General features: G+C 40.1%; 1 protein-coding gene across 1 annotated transcript in view; it reads left to right on the top strand.

The window, feature by feature from the left end:
* LOC144015546 (complement C3-like) overlaps positions 1-18,923 on the top strand; it is a 53,320-nt gene that overhangs the window by 18,948 nt on the left and 15,449 nt on the right. The window contains exons 11-32 of the mRNA XM_077515630.1: positions 330-476; positions 592-691; positions 777-871; positions 949-1,140; positions 1,265-1,417; positions 1,614-1,743; positions 4,991-5,059; positions 5,188-5,346; positions 5,895-6,015; positions 6,155-6,243; positions 6,350-6,489; positions 6,635-6,847; positions 8,524-8,587; positions 8,693-8,782; positions 12,579-12,785; positions 12,938-13,013; positions 13,117-13,273; positions 13,393-13,488; positions 16,959-17,109; positions 18,366-18,451; positions 18,566-18,643; positions 18,720-18,872. Coding sequence (XP_077371756.1) covers positions 330-476; positions 592-691; positions 777-871; positions 949-1,140; positions 1,265-1,417; positions 1,614-1,743; positions 4,991-5,059; positions 5,188-5,346; positions 5,895-6,015; positions 6,155-6,243; positions 6,350-6,489; positions 6,635-6,847; positions 8,524-8,587; positions 8,693-8,782; positions 12,579-12,785; positions 12,938-13,013; positions 13,117-13,273; positions 13,393-13,488; positions 16,959-17,109; positions 18,366-18,451; positions 18,566-18,643; positions 18,720-18,872 — 2,766 coding nt within the window. The remainder of the gene's footprint in view (positions 1-329; positions 477-591; positions 692-776; positions 872-948; positions 1,141-1,264; positions 1,418-1,613; positions 1,744-4,990; positions 5,060-5,187; positions 5,347-5,894; positions 6,016-6,154; positions 6,244-6,349; positions 6,490-6,634; positions 6,848-8,523; positions 8,588-8,692; positions 8,783-12,578; positions 12,786-12,937; positions 13,014-13,116; positions 13,274-13,392; positions 13,489-16,958; positions 17,110-18,365; positions 18,452-18,565; positions 18,644-18,719; positions 18,873-18,923) is intronic.

The raw sequence follows: 18,923 nt of genomic DNA, 5'->3' as shown, positions 1-18,923 counted from the left end.
GTTTTTTGTTAGACCTAGTCCAAGAGCCATATAAAAAATTATCAGACTCTTGTCAGATAATTTTGATACCAGGTTGTTGTGATCATGATGCAGTGACACTTGAGTTGAGTTTTCTCTCGGGGTGGGGGCAGGGGCAGAGAGTGACATGGGTAGCTGTTCCCTGAGCATTACATAATTCTAATTAACAGGTTTAAAATTTACAAAAATATTTTTTTTCTTCCAAATGCCAACATATACAACTGGTCTTATAATAATAATAATAATAATAATAATAATAATATAGAATGAAAACAAGTTGACAAAGCATTTTTTTTTGTCTTGGGAGGCAGCTTAAGGTTGTGAATCCTGATGAAACTCCAGCACAATATGTTCCTGTGGTGGTGAACCCAGGCGGGGTAGAGGTCATGACCTCACACAATGGCCTTGCCAAGGTCTCTGTCAATACACTTCCAGCAGATAAAAGATTGAACATCACAGTAAGTCTCTTTCAGTGCAGATGAAACAACACAGTGCATGTGCTTGATATCTCACAGTTTGTCAACTTCAACAAGACTTACTATGTAGCCTGCTTGTCTGTATTGTTCTCAACAGGCAAGGACCAATGACCCTAAAATTACCAGAGAAAAGCAAGCAGTTGCTGAAATGGAAGCCTTACCGTATAATACCGAAAGTAACAACTACATTCACATCGGTAAAAGGACACACGATCATCGTACCATGTACTACAATGCAGAAAGCTATTTCAGTATGTCATCTTCAAAGTGTGACTTTTGCAGGTGTGGACACAGTTGACCTGTATTTGGGAGACAGCCTGAGAATTGGCCTTTTTCTAAACAAGCCTGTAACGCGATATGCTGACATCACATACTTGGTGAGAGGTGTTTTATACCCGTGTGTGTGTGTTTGATCATCATTTTCAAAGCTTGATGCTGAAGTTTGTCTCTTAAGGTCATCAGCAGGGGACAACTGGTAAAATATGGCCGTCACAGGACGTCAGGCCAAGTTATGATCTCCCTCATTATTCCCATCACCAAAGATATGCTCCCATCATTCCGTATCGTAGCTTACTACCATCCAGATAACAGCAGGGTGGTGTCAGATTCTGTTTGGGTGGATGTCAAGGACCACTGCATGGGCACGGTAAATTGACAGTTAAGCTACTCACCCGGATTCATAAATTATTCTTCTGAGTATTAATGATTGATTCAATGATTTATGAATTAATATCAGATATGCGTCTCTTTTATTCCCCTCATTTATTTAGCTCAAATTGGAACCAACAAGACCAGCATTTGCCTATGAACCTCACAAGATGTTTCCACTAAAGGTCACTGCAGACCCAGAGGCAACTGTGGGCCTGGTGGCAGTTGACAAAGGGCTCTTGGTTCTGAACAACAAACGTCTAACCCAGAAAAAGGCAAGCACGTTTGACTTCTTTGTTTGGTGCCCAAATGAGAATTAATTGTGTACAAGTAACTGATCATTTTCATACTTTTAGGGAAATATTCATTGACACAACAACCATACAAATAGTAGAAAATGATAAGCTTCAAGTTTTAGTAGGTGATTTGTTCGGTAATTTTAGGTCTATTAACTAGTTATTGCTTAAACAGGTGTGGGAAACTGTGGCGAAGCACGACCCAGGCTGCACACCAGGTGGAGGCAAGGATGCAATGGGTGTGTTCTATGATGCTGGGCTGGTGTTTGAGACCAGCGCTGGACAGGGAACCCCTTACCGACTAGGTGTCACATTTGCTTGTTTTTCTGTCTATTACTTAACATTTTCAATTCAACAGGGTCCCTGGGCATAGGCTAACTAGGCGACGGCCTAGTTAGCCTATGCCCAGGGACCTAGGGCCTAGGGCAGTGTTTCTCAACCCTGGTCCTCGGGACCCACTATCCAGCCTGTTTTCCATGTCTCCCTATTCCCAATGCAGGTGATTCTAATGACAGCTAATCAGCAAGCTCTGGAGAAGCCTGATCACAATCCTCACCTGCCTTGCCTTCACCCGCCTTGCCTCGCGTTCGCCTGCTTTGCCTCGCTTCACCTCGCCTCTCCTTGCCTTGCCTTTCCCCCTTTTGTATTCATTTATTCCCCTCCTGTTTTGAGCGCTATTTGTTACCTTTTTGAGTGAGATTTTTGTTCAGAAATTTTTCCCTCAGTCAAGAGGAGATTTGTGTTGAATAAACTGCAGCTGGTGAGGCTAACCAAACTCCTATGCCTGAGTCCTCCCTGCTACTCCTTGTCAGTACACTTCGGCCAGCATGGACTCAGCAGCGAAATTGGAAGCCACGCTGCGGAGCCAAGTAGAGTGCCTTTTACATCAAGAGGAGTTCCAGTGCGCTATGGCCACCCAGCTAGTCGAGATCTCTGGACAGGTAAAGGAGCTGGTGAGCCATCTGCGCAAGCTCCATCTCATCTCCGGAACCCCCGACTGGACCTCCCACCACGTCTTTTGCTGGTCTAGGCATGAAGCTGGCCACCCCTAAACGCTACTTGGGAGATCCTGGACAGTGTAAGGCTTTCTTCACTGACTGTGATATCCACTTTAAACATTCTACACAGGCCTTCCAAACCGATTGATCCCGGGGGTAGCATTTATTATCTCATACCTGAACGGAAGGGCCAGAACCGCCACCTCTGAATGGGCATGGCATTCCCAAATCTGCCGTATCCGGGTTCCGGGTTGCCCTCCTCCGAGTTTTTGATCTCGTCAGCACCGACCGGGAAAAAGCCAGAGAGCTAAGTAACCTCAAGCAAGGCAAGGAGTCCAGCGATTATACTATAGTTTTTCGTACATTGTCGGCTGAGAGTGGATGGAACGCTGTATGATCATTTTTTGATGGGATTCAGGAGCTCTTGGTGCCCATAGACTTGTCGTCTGATTTGGACTCGCTTAATGTTCTTGCCATCTGCACCGATCATTAGCGGCTGGAGTTCAGCCTGGCTGGTGGGCCCCAAAGGAGACCAGCGCTGGGGATCTTCCTGAGACCATAGGTTTTCTCCGCTTTCCCCTGCACATAACATGCATGTGTTTTGAAGACAAACCCATGCAGCTGGGGGGAGCCCGACTTTCGCCCGAGAAACAACAGTACTGCTGCCAGGAATGCCGGTGCCTCTGGTGCTGCGGAGAACCCGGACTTCTGTGTCTGCATGCCCTGCTAAGCAAGCCACCCCGATAAATCCACAATCTGCTTTGGGAACTGGGGCACGCAAACTCACCCCTGCTATCAACCACAATGTCACCACCACTGCATTGCGGGCACTTATGGACTCAGGGGCTGATGAAGGTTTTATGGACTGGGGACTAGTGAGACTCTAAAAAGCAGAAACCACACCACTGGACACAAAGCCAGGGCACTCAATGGCAGGGAACCACTCGAACTGTGCATAGGGAGGCAAAAGGAATATCTTCGATTCCACATGTTCCAGTCCCCATCTCACACCTTGGTTTTGGGTCATCCCTGGTTGTGCAAGCACAACCCGTACATAGACTCTGGAGAGATTATGGACTGGGGAAAGGACTGCGACTTTCCAAATCAGAAAAGAACTACATCATCGGTGAAAGGGAATTTATAGCGCTGAAGGTGGCCTTGGAGGAGTGGAGACACTGGCTCGAGGGAGCAGAGCAACCTTTCGTGATCTGAACTGATCATCGGAATCTGGAATATATACGCAAAGCTAAGACTCACGACAGGCCAGGTTGTCGCTTTTTTTCTTTCTTTTTTTTTTCTTTTTTTTTAATCGCTTCTCCTTTACGCTCACCTACAGGCTGGGGTGCCGTAATACCAAGGCATACGCCCTGTCTCGTCTCCACGACCCAGAGTGTGCGAAGAAGGATACAGAACCCATTCTGTCATGGGACTGTGTGGTGGGAAACATCAGGTGGCAGATCAAGGAAGATGTTGAAAAGGCCAACAAAGACTCTTCTCCTCCGGATGAATACCGACCGCGTCGCCTCTATGTTCTTGAGTCTTTGCACCCTCAGGTGATCCATTGGGCACACTCCTCACATCTCTCCTGTCACCCCGGGGTTCACAGAACCAAGTTTGCCATTGCCCGGAGGTTCTGGTGGCCTGCCATGGAGTCAGCAATAGGCGAGTACGTCGAGACCTGCACCGTTTGCTCCCAGAACAAGACATCCCTCCGACCGCGAATGGGTCTCCTCCAACCTCTCCCAATGGGGTACATGCCATGGAGGAGGCGGGACTTCTGGGTTTTCATACATCAGGTTTGATTCCGGTTCCGGTTTGCGACTTATGGGCCGCATCCCAATACTTGCGCTTCTGACTTTGTGCCCCACGGCATTCCCGTCGATGTGTGCAAGTAAGTAGTGTGTCTATCTAAGTTGTCTGGGGCACTTCAGAGAGCTGAGCACAATACACAATACTCACTAATTCTAAAAAATGGCGAAATTCATTGCACTGCCCAAGTTGCCCTCATTCTGGAAGACTGCCAAAATCATGGTTGACCACGTCTTTTGTGTCCATGGGTTCCCTCGTACCATTGTGTCGGACCGGGGCCCTCAGTTTGTCTCCCAGTTTTGTAGGATGCTAGGGGCCAAGGCCAGCCTGCCCTCAGGCTACCACCCTGAGGCCAACGGTCAAGCAGAAAGGCTCAACCAGCAACAGGAGACCGGACTCAGATGCCTGGTGTCACAAAACCCCTCGTCATGGAGCAAGCATTTGGCATGGGTCGAACTTGCACATCTGCACATCTCCCCACGTCTGCAACAGGATTCACGCCTTTCAAGTGTGTTTATGGCTACAACCCACCATTTTTCGCCGACCTAGAGAAGGAAGCGTCCGCCCCATCCGTCCATGTTATGATCCGCTGATGTCGCTGGCTATGGAATAGCGGTCAAGAAAATGGATGGATGGATGGATGGATGGATGGATGGATGGATATGGATGGATGGATATGGATGGATGGATAAGTGGTTCATCTGTATCTGGGACGTTTTTATGATGAAACTGTGCTACATTTCAGAGCTGACATGTCCATCGGCCAGCAGGAGGAAACGAGCTTCAACTCTGTTACAGATCGATACAACTTTAGGTAAGGATATCGCAACACTTCTAGCCATTGTTGACAAACAACTAAAAAACAACAGACACTGGCATTATTCATCATTTCATTAAGATATTGACTGTGGCCTCTGATATTTCACATTTCCTTGTATTCAGCGGATACATATCAAGGGCAAGAGAAGGAATACTGTTTGGATGGCATGGCGGAAACTCGTCGCTCATACTCTTGTGAAACACGCATCGAGTACAATATGAATGGCACAGAGTGTGTTGAGAGAACAAGGATGAAGCGAAACACCCTTCGAATACCTCAGAGTAATGTGTTCAATACCAGAGTATATTTTTAATTGTTCTATAATGTTGACTATGAGTCCTATAGTGTTAGAAATCATTAGCCATTAATACGTGGGAGGGAGAGGCACAGTGGTTGAGAAGTCTGTGCTTTTTATTGAAGTCTAGTCATTTATTGCTCCCTACTTGCGGTATAAAATGCCACTCTCTGAAATGCTGCTTTTACCCGTTTGTAGAAGCATATGCATTCTACAAAGTACCTCTCAGGGTGATTTGAAGAGTACCTGGAGTCTGATTACTTGTTTGGAAAAAGTTACGTGACTGTTACCGACATCACTGATAATTAAGAAACCAAAATACTTAAAAATAAAATGGTAAAAAAGTTAATTCATCCAATATAATATTGTTTGTAGATTCATGGCAATTTCAAATTAAATTGCTATAACTGAGGAGACTAATGGAAACTGTTGAGTTTATATTTTATATTTGAGGCTAAACATTTCTTTTTAGAGTGTCCATGGCTGGCCCACCGAAATCATGGTCTCTCATGACTCTTTAAATCTCTTTTTAAGGTGAGGAGAATGATCACTTATACTTTGACAACATGGAAATTGTATCCCGCACGAATTTCCCTGAAAGCTGGCTTTGGATTGATACCACATTGCCTGTTTGCCCTCCACATATACCTAACTGGTAAAGAAATTGGTAGAAATAAGGAATTGGTACAATATAACCTCTGGCAGTAGTTTGTTAGTGAAGTACATTAATTTTAGATCGCACAAAGATATATAATCCTTCTGTGCAAAATTATGAAATGTTTTCTTTGTTTCAGTGACACCACATCACATTTGTCTCATGTTCCCATGCGAGACTCTATAACAACATGGCAGTTCATGGGTATTAGTCTATCCAAAACTCATGGTGAGCAGCCACTCATTTCAAATTCTCCTTAAATCTGAAAACAGCTATACTCTATAATGCTCCTTTCCCAATAAACCTTTTTTTCCCACTTTGTGCTATCTTGTAGGAGTCTGTATTAGTGAACCTTTAGAGGTGAGAGTAAGGAAAGATTTCTTCATTGACCTCGAGCTTCCTTATTCGGCTGTGCGTGGAGAGCAGATTGAAATCAAGGCAATACTTCACAACTACACCCCTGATGAAATCACAGTAAGTCTGTCTGTGTGTGTTCACGCTGCTGGTTTAGAAGATGAACCCATATTCAAAACATAGACATTCAGTTCTTGGCTGTAACAATGTGGAGACCATAAAACTAGACCATCTCTCAGTTCCCTTCTCCATTTTTGTGTTTGAGGTGCGTGTGGTTCTGTTTGAGACGCCGCATGTCTGCAGTTCAGCCTTCAAGCGCACAAAGTTCAACCAAGAAGTTGAAGTGGGGCCCCAAACTATGCTAGCTGTACCCTATATCATCATTCCCATGGATGAAGGAACGCTTGATATCGAGGTCAAAGCAGCCGTGAGAGATTCATATCTCTCTGATGGGATAATGAAGCAGCTGAAAGTAGTGGTAAAAGAACATTTAAGAGTGACTACTGAAATATTTAATTTAAAAAAATGTACAGATTACACAGTTTGTTAAAAAAATAAAAAAATAAATCACTATTTAGTGCTTAAAAATGCTTGTGAAAAAGAAAAGTGTTCTAATCAGGCAGTTTAAAGTCCCTCTAAAGTTTAAAGGAATGTCTAAATTCCACAAACTACAGAGATATACATATCACTACCAATACTATATGAATTCCCCGCTTTACATTGTGGGACATTCATAGTCAAGGTACCTTCCCAGGGGGGCTAATATGTTGCATTTTAATGACAGGTGTTCAAATGCCATTTTGTTGGATTTGATCACAGTCAGACTACGGATGTGTCATATGCACATGGAGATCCTGCATAGACATTAGCAACTCCTTCTACATGTTGACTGCACAGGTGCCTTTCTCTGCGTGCATTTAAATGGATGGATGTGGGGAGCCGCTTCAATTGGCCGGGAGTCGGCTACCTTCGCTGCTAAATGAGCACATAGCTGTGAAAAATGCCCTCTTCTATCTGCGCTAGTCCAGCAAAATAGCAAAAGAAAGAAATTTTCACCCGTGCGCTTAGGCTAGACCTTTGCTGGGTGTGAAAATAGGGCCTCAAGTGTCCACAATTGAGTACTACATAATTCATAGTTCCAAAAAAAAAAAAAAATAGGAATAAGATACAAGGGAGAAAATAAATGTTCTGATGTCTCTAATCTACGGAAGCATATTGCAGTCACTTGAAAAAAAAAAAAAATCTGAAAAGTTTTTCTGACTTTTTTGGGAGCTTTGTTTTATTGAGTAATTTTTTATATTATTTTTGTTTTTCTGAATGTTCTTTTTACAGGGGGAAAACATTATTTAAAAAAAAAAAAAAAAAAAAAATTTATTCCAAAAAACAGAAAAAAAATATTCCGAAACACAGAGCACCGACTTCTGTTTTTCTGAGTATTTTTTTTTTACCTCTGAACTCCAAGTGACTTGTTTCAGACCACTGACCTGTATTTATGACTGGATAGCCGAAAGCCCATACACGCAAGTGCAAGCCTTTGAAGTCACAGGGCGGCCATCTTAAGTGACCTCCCTGGCACAAACCCCCCACCCCGCCTCCGGCCTTATACTAACTGCCTACGAGCTGTATATGTCTCATCTGTACATATACCGTATAGTTTATACAATAGTCTGCTTGCGATGTGGGAGTAACAAGATGGTCGCCGTGTGACTTCAACGGCTTGCACAGGCGTGTATGGGCTATCGGCTATCCAGTCATATATACAGGTCTGCACTAAGTCATTTGGAGTTCAGAGGTAAATAATAATAATAATAATAAAATTACTCTGAAAAACAGAAGTTGGTGCTCTGTTTTTTGGAATAATTTTTTTCCCCCTGTTTTTCGGAGTAATTTCGTTTTCTGTTTTTTGGAATATTTTTTTTTATGACAGAAAAAAAATATTCAGTAAAACAGAAAAAACAAATATTCAGAAAAACAGAAAAAATATGACTAAAAAAAATCAAAACTCCCCCACAAAAAAAAAAAATCGACAGAAAAACAGGAGGGGTTTTTTTTCCCCCAAGTGAATGCAATACGCTTCCGTACTAATCCAATGATATTATAATGTTTAAAAATACACGTTACAAATACGTTTTTATTTTTTAATTTATTTTCCAGCCTGACGGTGTCTTGACTAAATCGTCTCAGATAATAGACATTAACCCTGCTAAAATGGGAATAAGTGAGTTTCCGCATTCCTCTATACTCTGTAGCAATAACATTGTAATTGTGTAATATTTGAATAATTTGCCGCTTAATCCTCAAATTTGTGTGTCTAACATTGTAGATGGTAAACAAGAAGTCATTATCAACAGTCAAATTCCCAAGAAAGATGTGGTACCAGGAACACAATCCTTCATACAGATCTTTGTGACAGGTGAGATATTTCAGATCTATCCAGCTATCTACATTTATATAAATAGATTTTTTTTTAAGTGCTAACACATGAATAAAATATTCCTGCCAACACACCCATGTGGGTTGTATATGGGCTGGTGAATGGGTCCCATCTGGGCGGTACAGCTGGGTCCCAGTCAATTTTGGCCAGGGATTTCAGGGTGGTTCCATGTGGGCAAGGTGGGCCTCATATGGGCCCTAACTAAAACCCACATGGGCATGGAATGGGCCCCATCTGGACTGCCCAGCCGGGACCCAGTTAAATGTTGACTTCTGAAAAATGATTGCCATGATGACAGCGACTTGAACCAGGGAACCATAGTCAGACACCCTAGCCACTGAGCTATACAGCCACATGATAAAGTAGCCATTATATATACATTTAATGTGTCGTCAGCCCATCACTGATCTCTAAGATACAAATTTTAACAGTCCATTTTTGCTGGGAAGTTTTTTCTGTACGTGAAAATTAGGGGTGTGCTCAAAAAATCGATACGGCAATATATCGTTGCAAGCATCATTACAATACATGTATCGATACGCAGGCGTCAGAATCGATATTGCTCGTTAACTGGAAATTTCCCAGAGGGAGCCATCCCAAAGGGATCAATAAAGTCAAGTCTAAGTCTAAATAGGCAATTAACGTTTGACTTTGCAGCTTGCATTGTACCTAAAAATTAAAAACCAGCAGCGTCTTTGAAGTTAATTGCCTTCAATTAATGCAAAAATAGCTCACCGGTGATTGGACACTGTCTTGCTAAGAAAAATTAAAACACAGGAAGAATATCAACATTTATTTACTTCTAAACTTAACATGGCACGTGTCGTAATGTACCAATTTTCCTATATTTTGTTTAAAACAAAATAGAATGTGTGACATATAAAAATGCTGTTTTTATTTCCCCAAATATTTAAAATGAGCACATTTTAGAGCTGTAATTTTAATGCTTTGATATTTTTGCTCATATTGGCTCTTGCCTATTAATAAATTTTACTTGCTCTTCCGTGCGTACACATTTAGACCAGGCATGCCGCTTGGTGGTAAACCAGAAGAGTGAATAACAAAAACATTTTTGTCATCCAGCAAAATAAACATATCCTTTAGGTATACATGTGACTGTTATTATAAAATGCAAGTAAATTAATAAATAATAAAATATCGGGACACGTATCACCTTGAAGATCATGTATTGGGATACATATGTATCGCGATACGTATTGTATCGTGACCCCTGTATCGTGATACGTATCGTATCGTGAAGTTGGTGGCAATACCCAGCCCTAGTGAAAATGACTTGCAGTGCCCAAATTCCTCTTGTTCGATTGTCAGTGTTTCTCCTGTGACAAGTGAGGAAAAGGAACATGGGATGTTACATCACTTCCAGCAAACTTCAATGGCATGAAAGATCAACAACATGGTGGACTGCGACGTCCTGAGGTGTGGGAGGGAATTCTCATATTGGCTTGATGTTGTCTGTGCTGCCGGTGGTGGACATATTGAGCACTTGTAAAACATGAAATCAAAACTTGAAGGTACAGTATGTACAACACGTGTGTCCAAGATAGTTTTCTCTTTTTTTCAGTTTTGAAATCTGGCTGAATGATTTTGGTGTATTCTTTTTGAATCACCCTGTACTTTTAACCCTTTTTTTTTTTTTTTTTTTTTTTTGCTGTGCAGATGGGCTAAAGTCGGGCCTTATATGGGTCTTAGCTAAAACCTACATGGGCAACCCAGCTATCTCCCATCTGGGGCCCACTGAGCTGATTACGGTGTTGTTGATTGTTCCCATAAGGGCTTCTTTCGCACTCATGCCACACAGTTATTTTCATACAAGCTTTAATAACAAGAAGACCAATAATAAATCAATTATTATCACTGAAGAATAATCAAAGAATAACAAATGGTCAGTGTTCCGTCACACTCAAACAGAAATATTCATTTTCCAACTCAAATGAATCTGGAGCCTGAAGTACTTGTTGAGGTGGCAAAATGTTGCTTCCTTTTTCCGATTTCCCCATATATTTTCAGAATGCTGTTCTTTTTGTAGGTTTGCGTGTTAATCTTGTGCCATCAAACTTGTATGCAATGGCCCATTAATAGCCCAAATAATACATATTAAGTTGAAGTATAGAATTTTTTTGTGTGCATTTTTGTTCAAAAAAGAAAATCTCAATTGTTCTATATGTATGTATATATATATATATATATATATATATATATATATATATATATATATATATATATATATATATATATATATATATATACATATACATATATATATGTATATTAGGGGTGTTAAAAATCGATTCAGCAATATATCACGATATTACATCGCGCAATTCTCGAATCAGATGTGTATCTTTAATGACAGACTCAAGTCCATTAAGAACAAACAAATAATACAACAACACATACAACATACAAAAACACACTAATATAAGAACACACATGTAAAATAGCCCTTGGTTTAAAAAACATACAGTTCATGTATCCAGTATTTCCAGAACAATGAAGTGTATCTAGAATCACTTAAAAAAGGATCATTTATCGATTTTATAATTCCGTTACCAGATCTATTGATTCGACACATAAATTTATATATAAAATTCCTTAACAGTGCATGAAATGTTGGAACATTTGAGGCAACAAACAAGAAACTTGCACTCTCCCACATAGGTTATTTTAACAGAATTCTTAAAGCATCATTATATGCAACCTTGATCTTATTCATTTTCCCTTTGCTATAGTTGCGCCATAGATGTGGGGAATATAATGGAGTACAGTAGGCTTTAAAGAGTTCAATTTTAACATCATCAGAACAGTGACTAAATTTGCGCGCAAGCATATTTGCTTGGGCATATAACTTTCTGCACTGTCTCAGTACATCATCATCATCATCACTTAAGTCATCCCTCAACACATGGCCCAAATATTTTACCTTTGTTACAACTTTAAGGTCTTGTTTGGACAAATAGAAAGATGGAAATTTTAGCTTTTGATCCGCCTTAGATTTAATCATCATTACCACAGTTTTAATAGGGTTATATTGGATGTCATATTGCACCCCATACTCAGCACATACTTTAAGTAGTTGCTGTAAACCAGCACTATAAGGTGTCATTACTACCAAGTCATCAGCATACATTAAATGATTAATGAGCCTATCTACAACCATACATCCAGTCTTGCATTCATGTAATATACAAATTGAACAGAACTGGTGACAATATTGATATTAAAATATTCACTAAACGTCTTAGGGTTCACACCTTAAGCATGGACGAATGTTATGTTAATGGAACATTAAGCCTTAATATTTTATTTCAATGCTGTTCAAACATGAAACAGATTACAACCTGTATAAGACTGAAGTTTCAGATAAATAAATAATACATTTTCATACAAATCTTACACTTTACAAGTTTACTGATTAGTATTTTCTAAATTTAAATAAAAAAAAATCGCAACAATCTACTCATAGATTCGTATCGGGATTAATCGGTATCGAATCGAATCGTGACACGAATCGAATCGTCGGGTACTAGGCAATTCACACCCCTAATATATATATATATATATATATATATATATATATATATATATATATATTTATATATACTGCCCAAGTGGGGCCCAACAACAAAGCCCACTCTCAGCCCATGCCAAAGCCCAACTAGACCAAGTATTGCCCACATGGGCCCCAACTGTACGTGTTTGCTGGGAGCTGTGCAACAAAATGTGTAACCATAATACACTTTTTGTGTATATACAGGTCAAAAACAATTTAGTGGAGTGGTGGAGGATGCCATTGCTGGGACATCAGTGGTTAGTCTGATTCGACAGCCTTTAGGCACTGGAGAGGAAAACATCTCCCACATGACTCTGACTGTAATCGCAACCATTTATTTGGACAAAACCAACCAGTGGGAAATGGTGGGCTTTCAGAAACGTAATGAAGCCCTGCAACACATAAAGACTGGTAGGTTCACATTATATTGTTCAAGGCACAGATATTAAATAAATGAAATAAACATATATTTAATATTATGCACTGAGGACTCTGAAACTGCTCATGATGAAAGATACTGTAATTAGATGTCAAGGTGGTTAAAAATGCTGTTTTGGACACAGGCTACAGAAATCTGTTTGCTTTCCGGAATAAAGATGGTTCTTTTTCTAACTGGGCCAATAGGCATAGTAGCAGCTCGTGAGTAAAAAAAAAAAAAATGCCAAAATTGGTCATTCTTTCAATAAAAATGTAAGACTTTTGTGCATATAGAACTTAAGTGGCATGCCCTCTCGTCTTTCAGGCTGACAGCCTACGTTGCCAAAGTGTTCACCATGTCCAACCAGCTGGTCGCAGCACCAAGAGATGTGATCTGTGATGCTGTCAGGTTTATTATCACTGCACAGCGAAGCAATGGCATGTTTAGAGAAATAGGCAGAATGTTTTACACTGAGATGATGGTAAGGGCTGTCATTTTTCATTGCTGTAAATTGATCTTTTTGCCAATGATTCTGTTGGTCACTTTGTCTATATTGTGTGTCTGTGCATGTTTATGCATGCTTGTGTTGTGTGTGTCCAGGGTGGCGTGCAGGGTGGAGACTCAGACGCTTTGATGACGGCTTTCCACGTCATTCCAATGCAGGAGTCAAGAGCACTTTGTGCTGCCACTGTTAATGTGAGTACTGAACCCACGTTAGTCGTTACTTTCCAAAATCTTTTAACTACTGGCCTCAGAAAGTGTCTCGAAAAAAGTGAGGGTACAAAAAAAGCTGCATCATGATTGATCAAGTGGTGGCATCCTCTTTTTTTTTTTTTTTCCCCAAGGATAATTCTTTATGGTCCTTGTTTAGTGAAACTGATGATGTATTTGTTGGTGCAGCTTCAAGGTCTATCCCTTAGCATTGCTAGTGTTCCAGATAAGCGTGCGGCGTGCGCCGCTATAGTTAAAGCTATACAGTACATTGATTTGCCAAATTCAATGAACCAAAGTTACAAATCGTCACCCTCTTAAAATAATGGCCTAAGTCTTTTTTTTTTTTTTTTTTTTTTTTAAATCATGTCATGATGCAAGTGGTTCATTTTGTGTGTGTGAGTGTGTGTGTGTGGGTGTGTGTGTGTGTGTGTATGTGTGTGTGTGTGTGTGTGTGTGTGTGTGTGTGTGTGTGTGTGGGTGTGTGTGTGTGTGTGTGTGTGTGTGTGTGTGTGTGTGTGGGTGTATTTTTTGTCTTTTACTATTTGGACTGTTGTGTACTTATGTGAAAATATTTTACCCCGGGCAGTGTTCGTGTTCATGTTGTTGGGGTCTTATTAACTTGAAAATTCATTCTGCCTCCTGAATCTGATGAAGAAGGACGCAACTACTTTCACACCATGTTTTTCACTCCTTTTGTTAAGTTGTAGTGATAATAACACCGCAGCAACATGCCTAGGGGGAAAAAAGGAGGGAAGACTGAGGAGATAAAGGCTACTATTGCAAAATTAATGGATGAAATACGGGAAATAAAAAAGGACATGAGCCACTTGAAGAAATACGGCAAATAAAAAAGGATGTGGTGCCACATTGTGAGATCTTGAAGGAAGTGCAACAGCTGAGGGGACAGATGCAGGAAAAACAACGCGTTGTTGCCTTGGAGCAAAAGGTGGATGTTAGAGCAAAATGCTCACATAAAGGATGTGGTAACCACGGACATTAAAACCAAAACCACATACATGCAAGCTGAGGCCAGAAAAAGCGGAGATGATCCTGACCGAAATTCTGACGACAGTATAGCAGCAGGTGATAACCAAACTCGGAAAATGAAAATAGTTGTGGAACCACAGTGTGCTTTCCGCTTCCATCAGGCAGTAGAAAACCACCGGCAGTAATAATGAGGCTCATCGATGGAAAGAAAAAAATGGCTCTTCTCAAGCAATGTCCAAAGTTGAAGGGTAAAAATGTTTACATCAATGAAAATCTCACTGAAAAGAATGCTGATATTACAAAAAAAAGGCACGTCAACTGAAGAAATATGGACTGATTGACAACAGTTTTCATCAAAACTAAGGGGAGCTTGACAGAGCAGATGAAAACAAAGGTGATTAAAAGCATGGAAGAGCTGGCGGAATATGAGAAATAAACATGACTCAAGTCAATAATACCATACAGCACATCAGACGTTAGAAGATCAAATTGTGGATTATCATCTGATCCAAATGGAATTATTGATCCTGATTAAGAAAAAATCTACAATAACATGACAGCTCAGTGCTGTTACTATACTGAAGAACAATGCAACAAAACAATCATTCTCACTAATTCACTTCAATAGCACCAGCCTCTCCAGTACTAACTTTGGACGCATTAATGAGTACATACAACAGTTTCATTAAAAAAAAGAAAAAAAAAAGAAAATAACATCATTGCAGTCTCAGAAACATGGACGAAAATAACAAGATAAAGACAAAACATGGTTTGTACGGGCAAGAAAGGTAAAGTTGTAGGAGGAGGGGTCGCCCTGTTTGTTGATAAACAGCATCAAGTTTGACATTTTAAAAAAATATGTCGATAACAGTTGACGATTTGACGGAATGTGTGACGGTTGAAATCACAATGACCAGAGGCGGGCATCATCATTGACTGGAATTGATGATTGATGGAAGTGTCCACCTTTGGCGTGTGCTTCAGCACTTTCAGCCTTGAAGTGATCACGTGATAATGCTCAACCTTGAAAAATGCAAAGTGAGCACCGACTGAAGCAGAATTACTTCTGTCGATCGGGGTGAGTACACCTCTCAATCCGTGTATTTTGGTGAGGCTTCGCATTATCAGGCATTCCCTGAAAGTACTGAAGCACACGCCAAAAGGTGGGCACTTCCATCAATCATCAATTCCAGTCAATGCCCACCTCGGACTATGACAAAAGGCAAAAATATAATTGTCAGCTGTCTTTACAGAGCACCAGGCTCCAAGGTTGAACACTTTACTCAGTATGTGGGTGAAATATTGTCAACAATTAATCACAAGCATGTGTTTTTTTTGTGGTGGTAACCTCCTGACTACCAGCAATTCAAATTTGTCCTCTGTAGTGGACCTTTTTAAACCTGAATATCTCCCACCCAGTGCATACGATTGAATTAACTCCTTGTGTGCTCTTATATAGGACATTCAGAGCTTTCCAATGATACAACATGTGTAGGGGTGGGGCTTTGCTACCTTTGATTGCATCATAAAAGAAAATGGCTGCCCTCAGTGCAAGCACTTTTTAGGGAAGAGGAAAAGTAAGTGTATAACACTTTTTATTGAACAAATTTAGGCTTTAAATGTTGTTAGCATGTCTTCTATAAGACTCTTAAGTACACATTAAAGTATTGTTTGAGTTATTTTAACTGTATTTGAGCTGAGCATTTAAGTAAAAAAAAAAAAAAAGTCCTCTGTAGTAGACACATTATAGCTTAAAAATAAAACCTTTTTTTTTTCCCAAAAAAATGTCTTTTGCAGTATTACTTCACAAAGATTGGGGAATATCAAAATAAACATGATTGGACAATATTTTTTTTCCTGGTAGTCAGGAGGATATGAATATTGATTTGTTGTTCCCAAACAAAAATAGACACACTGATGACTTTATTAAAAGGAACCCTGACTGTATGATAAGTTTGCTCCATATGATTTATTTGGTAATTACTAACATATCTATGAGATTTGTTTGTTTTTTTTAAATCATTTTCAGTTTAATGCATGCAAACTTTATTTGTACGTACGCCGCCATTGTTGTCTATGTCGCAACGCATTAAGTGCGACTAGTGACGTAGAATGGTGGCTGTCTCTCTTGCGGAGCAATGCGAAACGGCTATAAAGAAAGCGAGGTAAGCCTCCGTCGCGTTCCTAAAAGGACGATCAAAAGTCTTGAATGCGTCTGGTTAATGATGAGAGCATGGCACGGTGGCGCGTGTCTCTCTTGATCCCATGTTCTTTCTTAAAATGTATTCATGGACTAGTCGCTCTAAATTATGGGCCAGTCTCTTGGGGTAAAATGGAGGAAAAACACTGCATCAACCCCAAAAGACGCCCGCCCACCAGACCACTATTCTGTATACCAATATTGGTTAACTCAAATATTGGTACGAATCATGAACCCCCTTCTTATTCTCTCCTCTCCTTGCCAGCAATTGGAAGACAGTGAAACCAAAGCTCTTGCTTACCTGGAAAGCCGTCTGCCTGGACTCACCAACCCTTATGCTGTAGCCATGACATCATATGCTTTAGCCAATAAGAATAAGTTGAACAAGGAGCTCCTCTACAACTTTTCTTCCCCAGGTGAATTCTAAAACAGCGTTCATTTTACTATTTGGTATAATATATTCAAAGGTAAATAGTATTTATGTTTTACCATATTGTAACAGTAGGAATGTGATGATCAGAATAAAGATTTATTGAGGTGAGAAAAGTGGATACGCAATAATAATAATAATAATAATAGGCTTTACACCTTTTGCTGAGCAGAGTTAAAAAAAAAAGATATCCGATCAGAAGATAGAGCAATGTGCAATTGTATGTAAAAATAATAATGAATAAAAAATTGGCTTTTAAATTAAAAATAAAAACGCTGCTCAGCAGTAAATATAATATGTTTATATATTTACAACACAAAACAAACAACAATAAAAAAGTATGAACTTTGCCAGTCATTGTTTTGTTAAAACTAATGCTACTATTGCAATCTTGGTTCATCCACTAGTGTCTACTACTACTACTACTTACCAGCTACGGGGTTCCTCGTTCTGTTCCTGCCTCCGGCTCTTTTTGGCTTTTATTGGAAGCAGTCTGTGTTACATTGTCTACTTTTTTATCTGCACAGGACACTGCGTGAAGCCGTTTGGTTTGGCGTCAGCAGAGATTCACCCATATCTATGCAAACTATTTACTTTCTAAGTAATCTCGTAGAGAATAGTTTACCTTGTATCTTAGTTTTGCAAACATTTACTGCGACTGTATTTCCGTGTTAATTCAAGCAATATGCCTGGCTTCTACTTGCATCTGTGGTTGGCCGAATGAGCATGTTTAATGTTATTTGCGCGGAGTGATGACAGCTATTTGGAATTAAAGAGATGTTAAAATAAAATGGTTTTCTGACTTTTTACCTGTCAAAAATAAATAAATAAATAAGGCTATTACTTTGTGATTGGATTGTCGAAGGTGTAGTGATTGGAACATAATTCCAATCAATACTCGCTACAAAGGCACGAATTTCCACTTCCCAGCGCAAAGGCTTTCCGCATTCGCTTCCACAATGCGCAGGAAGGCTAAAAATAGATTAGCTTTCGGGTTCACTTGTTTTTGCTGTAATGTTATATTTCGCTGATCTGATCAATGACGTCATTGATCGATCGCGCAAAATATGACATTGGAGTCGATTACGGATCTTGCATAAAATGCCAAATATCGTACGATCACGATCAAGCCAACCAGATCGGCGTAAAGCCTAATAATTAATGATGATAATGAAATTCCATGTTTTAATTTGTTGTAGATAATTACGTATGAGGACATATAATTGCATGTCTCCTTTGCAGAGTTGACCCATTGGTCTGTGCCTCAAGGACAAATTTATACACTGGAAGCTACAGCCTATGCTCTTTTGGCTTTGGTCAAGACTGGGGTAAGTAAATTAGATTAATAGCAGCTACAGAAAAAAAAACAAAAAAACATCGGGACATTTTCAAGAAAGAAATTGTTCAAGACTGGCCTTGTTTTTTTTTTTGTGTTCATAAAGGCCTTTGAGGATGCCAGACCAGTGGTGGCATGGTTCAAAAACCAGGGCTTTATGGGTGGACCCTATGCATTAACGCAGGTGAGAAAAGATTTTAGGACAATAGTCATGTCATCTGAGCTCAGTTGAAACTTTTTCCCCCTGTTACTCTGTTGAGGCTACAATCCTGGTGTATCAAGCTTTATCGGAATACTGGGCCAATGCCAAAGAGCCCGACTATGATCTGAATGTGGACATCGAGGAGCCGAGCAGATCAACACCACACAAATTTTACTTCAACAGGCAAAACCCACATACCAAAACATTTTTTGTAAGAGTGCCTAATTTCGCATTAAACATTGCTGTTAATGTCCAAATTTGT

Source organism: Festucalex cinctus, chromosome 3, assembly GCF_051991245.1.
Source record: "Festucalex cinctus isolate MCC-2025b chromosome 3, RoL_Fcin_1.0, whole genome shotgun sequence".
NCBI classification, from domain to species: domain Eukaryota; kingdom Metazoa; phylum Chordata; class Actinopteri; order Syngnathiformes; family Syngnathidae; genus Festucalex; species Festucalex cinctus.
Note: the sequence above shows the minus strand (reverse complement) of the source record. Positions and strands in the feature narration are given on the sequence as shown.